Genomic DNA, 14,748 nt, shown 5'->3' with positions numbered 1-14,748 from the left:
GAATGAATGAATGAATGAATGAATGAATGAATGAATGAATGAGCGAGCTAGGGCTAGGAAGAGCCTCCTCTCTCCGCCGTTCCTTGTAAGACAATTACTAATAGATAGACAACTAAATTTGTTTTTGATTTTAAATGTATTTAACTTAATAGTTATATTTTATTATTGTATTTTACTTTGATGCATTTTATTTGGTGAAACCCAGCCTGAGTCGCTTGAGATAGAACAGAAAACAGCAACAACAACAACAACAGTTTCAAAATTTACATCCCTAACATATTAGTCATTGTGAGAAATGCAAGATTCAGATATTCCAAATTAATGAACTTGAACCCACCAGGGAATTAAATGTAATTAAGACCTCAAATCAGATTTTATAATATGTAATGATCATTAATGAAGGCAGTGTGCTGTGGCAACTCATTGAGCTGGTTCCAGAGTCTTGGGGCAGGCACCAAGGAGGTTCTGCTTGTTTGTGGCAGGCTAGCATAGGCTTGCTCTACTATTGGGCTTTGGAAAGCCCTTTTCTCTTCCTCTTTTGACAAAAGCTATTTTTCTGCTGCCGAATGCATCCAGGAAGCAATTTTGAGCTCACTTACTTCCTTACCTTGCCCTGCTTTGGAGCAAATACTGTTTTTATGGTTGTTATTCCTGGCTGTTCCCAATGTGTATTTGGGATGGTGTAGAAAATAGCTGCGTAGTCTTGCTTACTTGTTGAGGTTTCCTGGGAGCAGGCCACATCACAGAGGCTGGATAGCCATCTGATGGAGAGGCTGATTCTGTGAAGGTTCAAGGGGGTGGCAGGTTATAGTGGATGAGCAATAGGGTTTTTAGTGTCCTTCATGGTATGTGTGGGAGGGTTGGACTAGATGACCCTTCCAACTCTGTTATTCTATGACTCTATTATCACTGTGGCTCCTATATCATAAAAGTCATGTTTAAATCTCCCTAAGGAGTAGGCAGACCTTTCTGCACACAATCAACATTCCTTTGCTTGAATGTACTGTAAAATTTTAACTATTTTTGGTAAAACAGTCCCAAAATAGTGAGATCAAGATCAATTTTACTTATTCCATGGAATGTTGGAACAGAGGTCTAAGTCCACAAAATTAAATCTCCCAAAGTTGCCATAAGACAACCAGTTTAGAATTCTCCTTTTGGCTGCTTGGTGGTCCAGTTGGTCACCTCTCTGGCAAGCAAAATTATTGCAGTGTTAGTTTATGCAGGCTGTTTAAAAATTACCAAAAAAAATCTGATATTCTTTGGTTTAAAAGTTATTTCCAGCATTGCTTTGTCTCTCTCCCTCTGCTCCTAAGATGGGGAATTGGTGCCAGTACTTTTCTACCACGGTTGAAGCGAAAACTGTAATTACACTGTCAGAATAATATTTATAGTATTTTTTTTTGCTGGGAATAATTGCAGGAGGATGACAAATATATTCATCACAATTTTGGGTAAACATATGGATGAACTTTTTATGATTTGTCTTATTGATGGTGTGTTTCAGTCCCATGTTTTCTAGTCGGTAAAAATAATACCTTCATGGCAGTTTAATGTTAATAATGCTATGAAATATCTAGCACAGGATTTTGTGAAACCCTGGGGTGTCTTGATGGCACTGGAAGGGTTTCTTGAATGGGTGGAAAGTGATTCATTTTTAATAGATTTTTAAAATTTGTTAAACATTTATCCGGTGGTATGGTCATATAATGAGCCTCTTGTGGCGCAGGGTGGTAAGGCAGCCGACATGCTGTCTGAAGCTGTGACCATGAGGCTGGAAGTTTGATCCCAGCAGCCGGCTCAAGGTTGACTCAGCCTTCCATCCTTCCGAGGTCGGTAAAATGAGTACCCAGCTTGCTGGGGGGGAAATGGTAATGGGGAAGGGAATGGCAAACCACCCCATATTGAGTCTGCCAAGAAAATGCTAGAGGGTGTCACCCCAAGGGTCAGACATGACTCGGTGCTTGTACAGGGGATACTTTTACCTTATGACCATATATGGTCATATTGACCGCCCCCCCTCCAAGATGGCCAGTGATGGACCTGGAGGGGGTGGGGAGGGGAGGGTCCCCAGGTGGGTGTGCCCACAGCTATTCGATTATTCGATTATTCGATTATTCGATTATTCGATTATTCGATTATTCGATTATTCGATTATATACCGCCCTCCCCAGAGGCTCAGGGTGGTTTACATGGAACAGAAGAAACATACATGAAACAGTCTATAACACACGAATAACCGTACAATAATATTAATAACTAATAGTTATAACAATATAACAACATAACAATATAAACAATGCAACAGTGCACTACAATAGTGCAAAACAGGTCCAGAGCATTCTGGTGAAGTTCTGAGAGGGAGGGAGGGGATCAGGTGCCCTTCAGTCACTGTTGGTTGTGCCTGGTCTCAACCAAATGCCTGGTGGAAGAGCTCCTTTTTGCTGGCCCTGCGGAACTGTTTAAGCTCCGTCAGGGCCCTGATTTCCTCCGGGAGCTCATTCCACCAGGTGGGGACCAGGACAGAGAAGGCTCTGGCCCTGGTCGAGACCAGGTGGAATTCTTTAGGGCCAGGGACCATTAGCCGGTTGGTAGCGGTGGAGCGCAGAGCTCTTTTGGGGGCATAGGCAGGGAGGCAGAGCCTCAGGTACACTATGCTTCCCAACCATATTCTGCATGATCGTGTCACTACTGGGTTTTTTTGAAGCCTGAATAATGCGCGCGCACACACACACAGTTGACATTAACAGCTGGGTCATGTGCGACAAACTGGCTCCTTTGTGTTTAAGAAAATTAAAATCAAGAAGCCCCCAAGATTGCAACTGGATGAGCAAATCCAAATTCCTCGATAGACTGAGATGCTATAACTGCTAAACCTTCATAGTCCTTGGAATGAAGTGTAGCAGGCGAGCCCACCCAGATTATTCTAGGAATCCACCTAGGTTTTTTAACGTTGGCTACACCCTGTGAACTGGTATGTCGTATGGTCGTATGGCTACGGTGGACAGGCACCACGAATAACTCATAGTGGGTGGTCAGTCCCGTTGACTGTTTTTCTTGGTCACCATGTACGGGTGAAGCTCAGGCTACGGCTCGAGGCACTGTATTTCTGCTGATCTTATGCAAATGTTGGTCATGCTGCTTGGCTACATGCTTAACAGGAGCTAGTTAAGGGGTTTTACTGCTTGGCAAGTATTTAATATTAAATGAACTTCAATCTAAGTAAGCACCACAGAGCACTGCTTGTTAATTTCAAAGTGCCAGGTATGTTGATGGTTATTAAATAAAAATACATATATATATATATTTGCCACTGTGGTTTTTGTAAAGAGAACACAGATTCTTTTATGGGGATATTTAAGTGTTGGGAACAGCTCAAAGAAACTCCAGGCAAGTGGTTTCCTTCTTTACATCCTCATTGGAGTAGACATCCAGTCTTGGAAGTAGACAACCATTGACTGAAACAGTCCCCTGTCCAACAGACTTAAGTGACACTTTAAAGCAGTGGTAACCAGTCTTTACTGAATTGGGGGAGAATGTTCTAGTCTAGGCTGCAGTGTAATGCAGGAATGCACCTTGATGGCCCCCACCTGGTGGAATGAGCTCCCAGAAGAATTGAGAGCCCTGCTGGAGCTACTAAAGTTTTGCAGGGCCTGCAAGATGGAGGTCTTCCGCCAGGCGTTTGGTTGAGGCCAGGGTACAGAAGATCTATCTGGCCTCTCCTCCAAACTTTCAAATGTTGAAGATCGAGCCATCATAGATCATCTAGAACAGGGGTAGTCAAACTGTGGCCCTCCAGATGTCCATGGACTACAATTCCCAGGAGCCCCCTGCCAGCGAACGCTGGCAGGGGGCTCCTGGGAATTGTAATCCATGGACATCTGGAGGGCCGCAGTTTGACTACCCCTGATCTAGAACATCTCATGGCATCTCAGGCTAAAAGAACATCTCACCAGAATACCTTGTGGCATGGAATTGGGTTATTTGATCGGGCTGGATGGGGCTGCTGGGGGAGATCTGGGTTTTTAGTATTGTTGGGTGATTTTACTGCATTTTATTCTTTTGTAAACCGCTGCGAGCCAGCTAGTCCGAGAGTGGCATTTAAGGTACAAACAAGCAAACAAACAAACAAACTCCTTAATTGGAGTTTGACAAAAAGTGCTTGCACTTGACAGGGCAAATTTGTGATCAGTAGATGTTATATGTTGTCCCACATTCGGTTATCTAGACTTCTTCCTTTGAAGTCACTAATGCAATGATTGTAATTGGGTCTATGTTTTGCTATGACCTATGAAAATTTGTAGCCACATAAAATTGTGCCACTTATTAGGATGCTCAGGAGGATATATTTTGAGCTCTGGCAGCATTCATGTTTTTGTTTTATTTACTTGAAAATATCTGTTTGCTTCCTTAAATATTTCTATCCTACGTTGGGCTTTTCTGCATTCTGATTTTGCTCACTGTTTTCTTGGTTCTTCGGGTTTTTTCTTTCTGTTCCCACACATGATTTCCTCCCTCTAGTGGTTGACTCAATATCAAGCAACATTGCGAAGAAAGCAGACTACACAGTACATAAACTGGACCTCCTTTCCCTCTCCCCCCCCCCCCCCCTTCGGACTTCTCTCAATTTAGCTGATTTGCCTTATAGCAACATACGGACCAATGCAGGCAGCAACTCATGTTAACTCTTTAAACTTTTTGTTGTTTATGTACTATTGATTGTTGTTTTATGTACTATCAATTGTTGTTTATTCTTTGTTGTACACTGCCCCAAGACAGCTAGACTGTGAGGGGTGGCCTGTAAATCGAATGAAGGGAGGGAGGAACGAACGAACGAACGAACAGAGTAACATTATTTCCAGATTTTTAAAATGGTACTTCTGAGTTATTTTTTGGCAGAAGACTGTCAGGGTGATGTATATACCATAAAAACACAAAACTAGTGAATCTTAAAAATACTGCAATAGGTTAAAACACACACATACACACACACACATACACACCAGCAAGCAACCTAACAAGAGGCAACTGAGCCAATATCAGTTTCCTCCTTTTTGGTTAGAATCATGGAATCTGTACACCGCCCGTGGCGCCACGGGCGCCACAGACTAAATAAAAGAATAAGGCGTTCTGGGGCGGGATGTGTCCGGGATGAGGAAGGGTCCGAATTGGACCCTTCCTCATGACAGACAATCAGAGGGACCAATCGGCAGTCGCGAAGCGCCTGCCGATTGGTCCCTCTGATTCCCAGCCCTAGCAACTGCAAGCCGCGCTGCGCGCGGCTCGCAGTTGCTCCCAGCCTGACGCGGCGAGAGGCGCAAAGCGCCTCTCACCACGTCAGGCCAGCGCCCGAGGGAGTCCCCAGCAGTCGCGCGGAGCGCGGCTGCCGGGGGCTCCCTGCCTGGCGGCCTGACACGGCGAGAGGCGCAAAGCGCCTCTCACCGCGTCAGGCCGCCACCTCTGACAGCCGCCGCAAGCCTCGAGGAAGACAAGAGAAAGCAGGAAATACTTCAGATTCGTCCTGGACTCCAACTCCCACAATGCCTTGCAATCCCACAATGCCAGCGTTTGCAGGGCGTCAGGCCGCCGCCTGAGGGAATTCCTGGCAGTCGCGCGGAGCGCGGCTGCCGGGGGCTCCCTGCCTGGCGGCCTGACACGGCGAGAGGCGCAAAGTGCCTCTCGCCGCGTCAGGCCGCCACCTCTGACAGCCGCCGCAAGCCTCGAGGAAGACAAGAGAAAGCAGGAAGACTTCAGATTCGTCCTGGACTCCAACTCCCACAATACCTTGCAATCCCACAATGCCGTGCTACTCGCATCCTCTCGCCGCGTCAGGCCCAACACATCCTCTCGCCGCGTCAGGCCCAACACATCCTCTCGCTGTGTCAGGCCCAACTGCATTTTGACTGCAGCGGGCTTATTTACTAGTCATAGAATAACAGAGTTGGAAGGGACCTCATGGGTCATCTAGTCCAACCTCCTGCACTATGCAGGACATTCACATCCCAATTGCTCACCCACTGTAACCTGCCACCCTCTTGAGCCTTCACAGAATCAGCCTCTCTTTCAGAAGGCTATCCAGCCTCTGTTTAAAAATTTCCAAAGATGGAGAACCCACCAGAGGAAGCCTGTTACACTGAGAAACCGCTCTGTCAGGAACTTCTTCCATATGTTTAGACAGAATTTCTTTTGAATTAAATAAACAAGCAAGTATGCGTGATTTGCCTAGAGATCTAGTATAGTTGAGCATTTGGAGTCCCATGTACGTTCGTTGTTGGGAGCACATAATTTTTTTAAGAATATTCATGTTATAGTTATTATGTGTGGTTCCTTGTATAGTTTTTCAGTTTTATGTAAACCATAGTTCTATGTGAGCCCTTGGGGAGAGCGGTATCTAAAAATGAATGAATGAATGAATGAATGAATGAATGAATGAATGCATGAATGCATGAATGCATGAATGCATGAATGCATGAATGCATGAATGCATGAATGAATATTTCTAGCCTGGCTTGACTGTGTGCCGGGTAGGCAAGTACTGCCATTCAGAAAGGCCCACCACCATAATGCAAAATTGAACAGCTGTTCCCTTCTTTTCTATGGGGAGGAACCAGTTCATATAATCAGCATTTCTGTTACCTTTGTCACGTTTCAAGTCCCCCGGAAGTCAGCCATATATAAATGCATTGTGGGCTTGGTATACTGTTTTACATGTTTTTTTTTAAGTAACATTGAACTCAACTGAGTTTCAACCCAAGAGAAATATGTGATCAGTCAACCGAAGTTCACTGTTCATTGCCTTTCTTAAGTTGGTACAGCAGAGTTTGGAGCCTGTTGTGGTAAATATCCTTAAGGCAACCTGTTCACTGTGTCTTAATTAGTGAGCCTTCCTCCAGGTGCAGAGCTCTTGCTTTATCAGAGTACATATCATTCTGCTGTCATCACAAATCTCATGATAACTTCTTTTTGGGAATAACACTAAGCACCCAATGTCACGCTTCTTCATACTTCACGGCAACAATAAGGGTGGTGCATTCCACATTCCAGCCAGCGTGGCCTTTAAATTGTGTGTAAAAATTTTTCTCCCTTAAAATTCAGTGTAAGTGCCCATACACATCTGACCTGACTTGGATAGCCCAGGCTGGCCTGTTCTCGTCAGATCTCAGAAGCTAAGCAGGGCTGGCCCTGGCTGCCACAGTTCTGCAGGGCTTGCAAGACGGAGATCTTGCACCAGGCTTTTGGTTGGGCCCGATAAAATGTGAACATCTGGCTTCTGTTGGGCCCCACCCTCCCACACACTGACTGTGGGAGACCCAGACTACTGTCTGATTTGATTCAGACAGCAGGACATTAGACCAGCCTTTCTCAACTTTTTTACCATTGGGAAACCCTTGAAACATTCTTCAGGCTTTGAGAAACCCCAGAAGTGACGCGAACCTGCAGAATACGGTAGCGAAGCAGAACTGTGGACACGCCCACCTGGGATTCCTCCCCTTCCCACCCCCTCCAGGCCCATCATTGACCATTTTGGGAGTGGGGGAGGAGGAGGTCAACATGACCATATAGGGTCATATCAACTGATAATTTTAAAAAATATATTAAAATTAATTAACTCCCATCCATTCAAGAAACCCTTGCAGGGCCATCAAGAAACCCCAGGGCTTCATGAAACCCTGGTTGAGAAAGCCTGCATTAGACCACTGACGCTGAATATTTTTAATTAGAAGTTGTTACCACTTCTGTTTTGGGATGGGCGGTATAAAAATCCAATACATCTGATAAAAAAAAATAATAAAAGAGTATTTGGATGAGAAACCTCTGAGGAAAACCAGGGTCATAACACAAGGCATGCCATGGCAAACTGTCTCTGATCATCTCTTGCCTTGAAAACTCTATGTAGGGGTGCCCAAACTGTGACTCTCCAGAGGTCCATGGACTAGCTCATGGGAATTGTAGACCATGGACATCTGGAGAACTACAGTTGGGTTACCCCTGCCCTTTGGGGTCTCCCTAAGTCAGCTGTGACTTGATGGGGCTTTCCACCACCACCACCCGAAACATCTGACACAGATTTTGCTCTGATTGGCTCTAGATTAGTTTCACAAGGCAGCTTCTAGTGAGGTATGAAATCAATGTTTAAAACACTGGCGGTACACAAGGGAAATGCTTTGGTAAGACTCTTAGTTCTGAAACTCTTCTGGTAAGCTGAAACACCTCAGCACCCTTTTTTGAAATCCTCCAGCCTGGTGAAACGTTCTGGAGAACTTGTGGGCTTGTGCACAATTCTGTATTGTTTTGGTTAGTTCTAATAAAATGCCTGATAATGATTCTTTTGGTTCTGGATTTTTGCTGTCCTGTCTGGAGTCAGTTTAGCTGGCACCATCTGGCGGGCTTGCCACTAGAGAGAGCTGTGATGCATTCTTGGGGAACAGGTTCTGTGAGTCGCCAGACTGCCTTTGGCCAGAGGTAGCTCCAGAGGCTTAAACAGGGCTGCTTTTCCAAAGTGACTAAACCGAAAGAGGATGCATGGAGATGTACTTTGTATGACTGTAGGTGCAACTTTGGGGGGGAGGGGAATGATTACTGAAGCATGTTCTGTCAAGTCAAAACAGGTGTTTATAGATATTCTTTCACATAAACTGGTTGAATCATTTCTCCCTTCTCCAGCTAGAGGCTGTGCCTATACCAGAGGTGGGAAACCTTAAGACATCAGATTTTTATTTTGTTTTTCTGTGCTTGTTCGCAGTGCCAAAAGTCATAGTAATCTGTGTGTTGTGATGGTGATTGTGACTGTTCAGCAGTCGGTCACATTTCTGCATTCCTTCATGCTGAGCTTCTTGTTTTAGGAATGGCTGCTTCACTGAATGTAGATTCATGCTGTCAGCCAAGACTTTTGAGCTTCTCTGGGGAAATAGCTTGCCCTTTTATAATACCTTTTATATCAGATCAAGGTATATTGTTAGGGAGGTGCTCTAAAAACGAGTTGGTTCTTATGCTACGATGGTTTTGAATATTAAACATTTTCCAAAATTTATCATACTATCGACACAAGGAGCTGGAGGATATAAGAATAACACAAGAAGAGCCCTGCTGGATCAGACCAGTGGTCTATCTCGTCCAGCATCCTGTCTCACACAGTGGCCAACCAGTTCCTCTGGGTAGCCGACATCAAGGTATAGAGAATGAGGCCTTCCCCTGAGAAGAACATAAGAAGAACCCTGCTGGATCTAGTCCAGCATCCTGTCTCACATAGTGGCCAACCAGTTCCTCTGGATAGCCAACATCAGGGTATAGAGGCTGATACCTTCCCTTGGTGATGCCTCCTATTTTTAGCGAGTTGGCAGCTATTGTAATTTGTGAACTTTCCCAAATCTCATCCTCCCCAAAAGAAAAATTATAGAAAAAGAAAACTTAGATGAAGGAACTTAAATTATTTGAGGTCTACTTTTCTCACAGGGACTCAAGACAGGCAAGGGTTTAATAACAAGCTGGTGGCCAATAAAATGGTGTTTTGAACTTTTCAGGGTGGTGATAATGAACCTGCATGCACATTGTTGGTGTTGTCATGGGATCCTTTTCCTATAAACAGCGAAGTCAAAATAATGATAGTAGTAACAGGATTCTAGGCATTCATTTGTCATCTTGAATGGCCACAAGTACTGAAAGGGCCTCTACAGATCCTGCCCCGCCCTGGATAGCCCAGGCTATCCTGATCTAAGCAGGGTCAGCTCTGGGTAATATTTGGATGGGAGACCTCTATGGAATACCAGGGTCAGGCAAACCCCCTCTCAATGTCTTCTGCCTTGGAAACTCTAATGGGGTCTACACAAATCAACAGTGACTTGAGGGCATTTTCTACCACCCACAGGTGCTGGTAGGGATTGAGCCGCTGGAAAAGTCAACTCATCCTTTCCCTCCACCCCCATACAGCACATGGAAGCCAGGTGCTACCACAGGGGGTGGTCTTCATGTGGATTTGTGGCCCCTGAGGTCGCCCAGACATCTGAATCAGAAGTGGAGCCATACTGGATAAAGTGAAAGTATTCCAGATGCTCTGCTTGTCATTCTTCCTCTGCACTAGCCTGTGCCTGCAAGCTTGAAGCCAAGGTGCTTCTCTTGGAGAGCAAGAAATGAGTGATGGGTAAATCAAAGAAATCCGGTCCGGGTTTTGTGAAGAAAATTTACGTTCTACCTACATGTTCTCTTCATCCAAGCCTGTTCTGTAAGTGGACATCTTGGATACCACCTTGATCTGTCTCAGGGACAATCATTTGAAAGGATGGAGAGGACTATCTCAAGGATGTCAACAGTCTAGGTTAAATGTAGAAAGAAGCAGGATGCAACTGGATATTAGCAATAGTTAGAACAACTCAGCATTTTGTGGGCAACAGACTAAACTAGGACTTAACACCATGCTTTGAAACATTTTGTTTTTCCTGTGTGTGTGTGTGTGTATGAGAGAGAGAGAGAGAGAGAGAGAGAGAGAGAGAGAGAGATCCATGCTGAAGAAGAATTGTGGATAACTTGAAAGCTTAGGCAAGCCTGATTGCCATTGGGATTGCTGCTTTCCATGTGGGTGACACTTTCCTTTTTCCAAGCATGACAATCTCTGCTTCCTCCTTTTGCAACCAGTAGCTTAGTTGTATTTTCATATTGAATTGTATGTTTCTGTGCCAGGCCATATACAAAAGAAGAACCTGAAAACTTGTCAGTGTTGCCAGAAGTGTGTATCTTGTTCTTTTTCTGAAAATCCTCTGGAGTAGGAGAAGAATTGAAATACTGTTGACACGAGTATTAGCAGAGAATGCACATCCTGGATGCGTTTAAAATGAAGCAGATGCTCAATGATGAGTCTGTCAACTTCAGTTTATCCACGTGGGTGAATTCAGGATGTTGAGTCCTTTGTAGCAGGGAGGTGTGGCCAGCTGACATCACTTCTGGGGCTCCTCAAAGCCTGAACAATTATTTCTGCGCCTCCACCATGGTCAAAAGGTTGAAAAGGACTGGTCTAGTTGAGTTGGAAGTCACAACTATTCATTAGTTGCCCCCCCCTGCCCCTCCCTGAGAATTCCATCAATATGTTCTGGACCTGTTAGCATTGTTGCATTGTTGTATTGTTTATACTGTTATATTGTTATATGGTTACAACTATTAGTTATTATTATTGTAAAGTTATTCACATGTTTATAGAATGTTTTATGTATTTTTTACCCTGTTATAATGTTATCTCCTCTGTTTATGTTATTATTGTTATTATTATTACTGTTACCTTCATTCATGGTAGTCACCAAGTTTGATGTATTGTTCTTGTTACATTCTATGTAAACCCCCCTGAGCCTCCGGGGAGGGCAGTATATAAATATATGAATTAATTAATTAATTCGTTCATTCGTTCATTCATTCATTCATTCGTCCATGCGTTGCATTTGTATACCGCCCTCCCCTAAGGCTCAGGGAAGTTCACATAGAATGTAACAAGAACAATACATCAAACTTGGTGACTACCATGAATGAAGGTAACAATAATAATAATAACAATAATAACATAAGCAGAGGAGATAACATTATAACAGGTAAACAATCTAAGAGGCCCATGGTTGGTCAGATCCATTGCATGGGTTCAGAGAGGGAGGTTTGGGGCTCAGTAAATGCTGTTTAGTTTCGGTTTGATAGGTGTGGATGGGGAGGTTGAGGGAAATGATGGTAGAGTGGGGAGCCAGAGAGAAAGGGCAACGTCCTCCTCCATTTCAGACTTGGGATAAGGAGAGTTCCTGTGACAGAAAAAAATGGAAGACTCCTGACCTACAGGGTGCTGTGCAGAGTATTAAAGAAGTCAGACCCATGAGTCTTTACATCAGGCTTTCTCAGCCACGGTTTTGTGATGGCCCTGGAGGGTTTTCCCAAATGGTTGGGAGATAATTAATTTAAATTATTTTTAAAACTTGCTAAACATTTAATGGGTGCTATGACCATATATGGTGATCTAAAAAACAAAACAAAAAAAACAATGGCTAATGATGGGCCTGGAGGGGGTGGGAAGGGGAGGGGCCCCATGTGGGCGTGTCCACAGCTCTGCTTCCCAACCATATTCTGCATGATTGTGTCATTTCTGGGGTTTCCTGTAGCCTGAAGAATGTTTCAGGGGATTCTCAATGGTAAAAAAGTTGAGAAAGGCTGCTTTAATATAGCACAGCTTATATCTTCATAAGATTGATCTACCTTAGTAACATGGCACTTCTGCAATTAAGCCTGTCGTCTTTTCCCTTTTAGCTTTCCGTTGTGGCCTCCAGTTTCTTGGAAATATCGCAACAGGAAACATAGATTCCCAGGAGAGGATCTGGAAGCTTGCATTTCCTGCTCTTTTCATGTAAGCATTTAATGGAAAGTTTTCCTTTCTCCCATCCATAGTTTAATTGTTTGAAGGTGAGATGCTAACCTTCAGAAACAATACTTGTCAGCACGGTAATGTCAGGGGACGGGACTCAGGGATTTGGCAGTAGTAGTGCTTGGACTTATCCTACGGCTTTGTGCGTTCAGATCGAGGCATGAGCCATCTTCTTGTTTTAAATTTCATTTGAGCAGGGACTGCACTTTCAGAGCACTCATTGCAAGATCATGTTATGGATTATGTGTTTAAAATGCCCTAAAACCATGTAGGTTGTACAGTTTATAGAAAGGCCATACTCTTCCCTCCTGCCCTCCTCTTAGGAGAGGGATTGTCAAAACCTTCTGCCCCTTTCAATAGAGGCTCGATGAGCAGAAATGGAAAGCTGAAGCTTGTCAGGAGAGGGAAGCAGACTAACACCCCATTGAACCTCTGGATAATCCCGGCTATCCCGATCTTGTCAGATCTTGGAAGCGAAGCAGGGTCCTTTTGGATGGGAGACTTCCAAGGAGTACCATGGAATGCAAGTAATAGCAAAACGCCTCTTAATGTCTCTTGCCTTGAAAACCCTACAGGGTCTCAATTAGCCTGCCCAGTCTTGACAGTGCTTTCTACCACCACTAAGCCTCTGTTAGGCCCATTATGCACGGAGTGGAAGGTCCGCATTCGGGGTGGAATGGCGGCGGCTAAAATCACCAATTATGCACGCTGCAGGTGGCAACCGGGCGCAGAGTCAACATATGCCGCCAAAAAAGCCACGTTAGCAAGATGCAGAAGAAAGTGGAGCTTCCCGGGACCAGGGTGCAACCAGAAGCGGCTCCGGAGTAGCAGCGTGCATAATTGGATACTCTGGGTTTTGCCGCCGTTGCGTTCCGTCCCGTGCGTAAGCGGTTTGCTTCGCTTCTTCCTCCTCCTCGTTCTCCATGCAGCCGTTTCAGCGGCTGTGCATAATAGGCCTTAAAGGGGCAGGACTTCTCTTTTCCTCAGGCAGTTGGCAATCTTGGTTAGGAGTCATCGACAGGTATTTAATTGCACAAAAGAACTTGTAAGAGCTTCCATCAAGGAACTGTGTTAGAACACAGGGAGCAGAGTTTTCTAAATATTTAACTAGCATCATCATAATTAGTCCTTTAAACAGATTGCCAAACTCAGAAGCCTCAAGGCTTTTAAAACCCACAACCAAGAAATACTATCAGAATGGAGGTATTCAAATTTAACCAGACAGCTTTTAAATTCAGTCACATACCAATGGAAAAGTGTTTTCTGTATCAGCCAGTCAGAACTGAAGCAATTTTATGTCTACTTTGTGTTATTTAGAGATGTGGTTAACTTTCCTATTCAAATTTAGCTTAGCATAGTGGTAAAGAGCAGCAGCCCCTAATCTGGAGAACTGGGTTTGATTCCCCACTCTGCCACCACATGCAGATAGCTGGGTGACCTTGGGCCAGTCACAGCTCTCTCAGAACTCTCTCAGCCCCACCTTTCTCACAAGGGGCCTTTTGTAGGAAGAGGAAAGGAAGGTAATTGGAAGCTACTTTGAGAGTCCTTCGGATAGGGAAAAGAGGTATAAAATAACAGTTCTTTTTTAAAAACTTTGGCTGAGTCCCTGCTACATTATAGATAGTTTTAAAATGATGAATCACCACCTTTACTTTGAGTAAAACTGCTTTGAGTCCCATAGATTGGGTCAAAAGCAGGGTATTTGAAATAAATAAATACTTGCAGAAGCAGATGATAGGTTTCATTATCTGGCAGTAAATCAACTGCGTGCACTGTGAACCCAAACACTGTCCCCATTTGATTTCTGTCCCATATTTTAGCTCAGAAGGATTCCTAAGATAGCTTGTCCATCTTTTGTAGAAGAAGAAGAGTTGGTTTTAATACCCCTCTTTTCACTACTCAGAAGAGTCTCAGAGCAGCTTACGGTCACCTTCCCTTCCTCTCCCCACAACAGATGCCCTGTGAGGTAGGTGAGGCTAAGGCAGCTCTGGCAGAACTGCTCTGTGAGAACAGCTCTAATGGGACTATAACTAGCCCATGCATTGCTCTCCCACCTGCACCTCTGTTCTTCTCTTTTTTCATGCCCTGTGCCTCCTCCAACCACTAGCGGACAGGAGAACTGGTTGTCAGTCTGTGCAGCTCTAGCACCGCAGGTCTTACTCCCCAAGAGCAGAGAGGGAAGAGCCATGTGACTCATTGGAGGTGCAGAGTGATGACCATTGGTTGAGTGGACAGTGGGCTGGCTGTGTGCTACTTACCACTTCCCCTGCCCCCCAGACTGACTGCAGGTCTCCTCACAGGTTCAGGGCAGTGGAGGAGGAAGAGGAGTTGTAAAGTAAGGGTGTTGGAGAGCCATTTGTTTCATG

The 14,748-nt window shown here is 44.5% G+C and overlaps 1 protein-coding gene across 3 annotated transcripts in view; it reads left to right on the top strand.

Moving 5' to 3' along the window:
* ATXN10 (ataxin 10) overlaps positions 1–14,748 on the top strand; it is a 76,148-nt gene that overhangs the window by 12,948 nt on the left and 48,452 nt on the right. For all 3 annotated transcript variants that reach the window (XM_077309773.1, XM_077309774.1, XM_077309775.1), the window contains exon 4: positions 12,268–12,364. In XM_077309773.1, coding sequence (XP_077165888.1) covers positions 12,268–12,364 — 97 coding nt within the window. The remainder of the gene's footprint in view (positions 1–12,267; positions 12,365–14,748) is intronic.

Source organism: Paroedura picta, chromosome 14 (genome assembly GCF_049243985.1).
Source record: "Paroedura picta isolate Pp20150507F chromosome 14, Ppicta_v3.0, whole genome shotgun sequence".
Classification (NCBI taxonomy): Eukaryota; Metazoa; Chordata; class Lepidosauria; order Squamata; family Gekkonidae; genus Paroedura; species Paroedura picta.
This window is presented reverse-complemented; position numbering and strand designations above follow the sequence as displayed.